The sequence below is a fragment of the Tupaia chinensis genome, unplaced genomic scaffold (genome assembly GCF_000334495.1).
Source record: "Tupaia chinensis unplaced genomic scaffold, TupChi_1.0 Scaffold147500_1, whole genome shotgun sequence".
Classification (NCBI taxonomy): Eukaryota; Metazoa; Chordata; class Mammalia; order Scandentia; family Tupaiidae; genus Tupaia; species Tupaia belangeri.
The window spans coordinates 86,259-87,965 of record NW_006207351.1 but is presented as its reverse complement, the minus strand read 5'-3'; the positions used below and the strand labels follow the sequence as shown (position 1 = coordinate 87,965).

The 1,707-nt window shown below is 63.4% G+C and overlaps 1 protein-coding gene across 1 annotated transcript in view; it reads left to right on the top strand.

The window, feature by feature from the left end:
* CLEC3B (C-type lectin domain family 3 member B) overlaps positions 1–1,685 on the top strand; it is a gene marked incomplete at its 3' end in the record, with an annotated part of 7,676 nt that extends 5,991 nt beyond the window's left edge. Inside the window, 1 exon segment of the mRNA XM_006169780.3 lies at positions 1,445–1,685. Coding sequence (XP_006169842.2) covers positions 1,445–1,685 — 241 coding nt within the window.
* Between the last annotated feature and the right edge of the window lie 22 nt (positions 1,686–1,707).

Here is a 1,707-nt window from a genome sequence, read left to right as displayed (position 1 = left end):
AGGCCCCTGCCTTCTGTGTTCCCGCCACAGCCTCACCATCAGCCTCTCAGCTCAGGCTCACCCGTTGGTCGTGAACCTGCCCCCTCCTACGAGAACACAGGCTGCCACGGGTCACACAGACGTGGCGGCCTCCCGCGTGCTTGGCACTGCCCCCGCTGCCTGGCTAACTCCTTCACAGCAAACCCACAGACAGCCTGTCCCTAACCCACAGCCCACTGCACCGGACTCGGAGCCTGCCCGGGGCACGGAGGAGCAGGGGCGCTCGGCTCTGCGGACTGCTCTCAGGTCCGCCCCTGGGAGTCTCCAAACCCGCCTACGTCCACACCACCTCCTGGCCTGTCCTCCAGCCAAGTCCCACCCACCCCGTGCCCCGGGCCCTCCCCTCTCCTCTAGACTCCGCAGACACCTGCCAGCTCCTTGCCCCGGGCAGGTTTCACACACCGCCCCCCTCTGATGACTGGCCACCCTCTGCCCTGCTAAAGCCCTGCACACTGCCACGCCAGCACAGGGCCTCTGCATGCTCTTCTGGATCCCCATCTCCACCAGGCCCCTCACTCGCAAGTTCTCACTGTGGTCCGTGGCCACGCCCTCCTTCTTGGCTCTGTCTGCCTCCCCCACAGCACTGTGACCCCCAGGAACACAGGGCCGCGTTCGCACTTTCCTGCCTGGGCACTCCCACCACCCTACCCGGCATGGCCTCCCCACACGCCAACACTCAGCGTGTTGCTGGAGAACAGATGTGGCTTCGGACACCTTGCGTAGGTGGGCCCTTAGAGAGGTGTCCCCATAGATGTTCCATCCTGAAGGAGCAGAGACCCAGCCCTGGCTTAATGCACTGGTCAGGCAGCGTCGGTGACTGTCACGTTGGCTCCTGACCTGACCAGAGGCTTACCTTCCTCACAACATTTTTAAAAAGAAGAAAGCAAAAACATTTATTTAGCTATGTATTCGTTGTGATTTTCAAGCTGCTGGGCCCAGGACTTGAACTGTGCTCGGCCATATGAGAACCTAGCATCTTAACCACCACGCCACCTGCTGCCCCCCTTTGCAACCTTTGAGGCAGAGTTTACACTGAGAATTCTTAGGGTCACATGCCTGAAAGTGCCGGCCCCTCAGACACAGCTGTGCCGTCTGCCCCTCACCCTCTTTGCGGTCCTGTCGTCCCTCCTCCCGGCCCACCACACCCCACTCAGCGTTAGGACAATGACCCGGAGAGGGGTCCCTGCAGGCCCTGGGTACCTGGAGTGAGGCCAAGGTTCTCGGCCACCTCCTGGCCCTGCCAGCCACTGGGTCTTAGGCGTGTGGCTGGAGGAAGGGCCAGTGGCCCCGGCTGGCCCCAGGAAGTGGACGGGGATGCAGCTCACCAGTGGGAGGGCCCTGGGTGTGTGACAGGGCGGAGAGCTGGGTGGCAGGGGCCTTTGGTGACAGCAGCCTCTCCCCCCAGTCTGCCTGAAGGGAATCAAGGTGCACATGAAGTGCTTTCTGGCCTTCGCCCTGGCCAAGACCTTCCACGAGGCCAGCGAGGACTGCATCTCACGTGGGGGCACGCTGGGCACCCCGCAGACGGGCGCGGAGAACGACGCCCTGTACGAGTACCTGCGCCAGAGCGTGGGCGGCGAGGCCGAGATCTGGCTGGGCCTCAACGACATGGCCACCGAGGGCGCCTGGGTGGACATGACCGGCGGGCGCACTGCCTACAAGAACTGG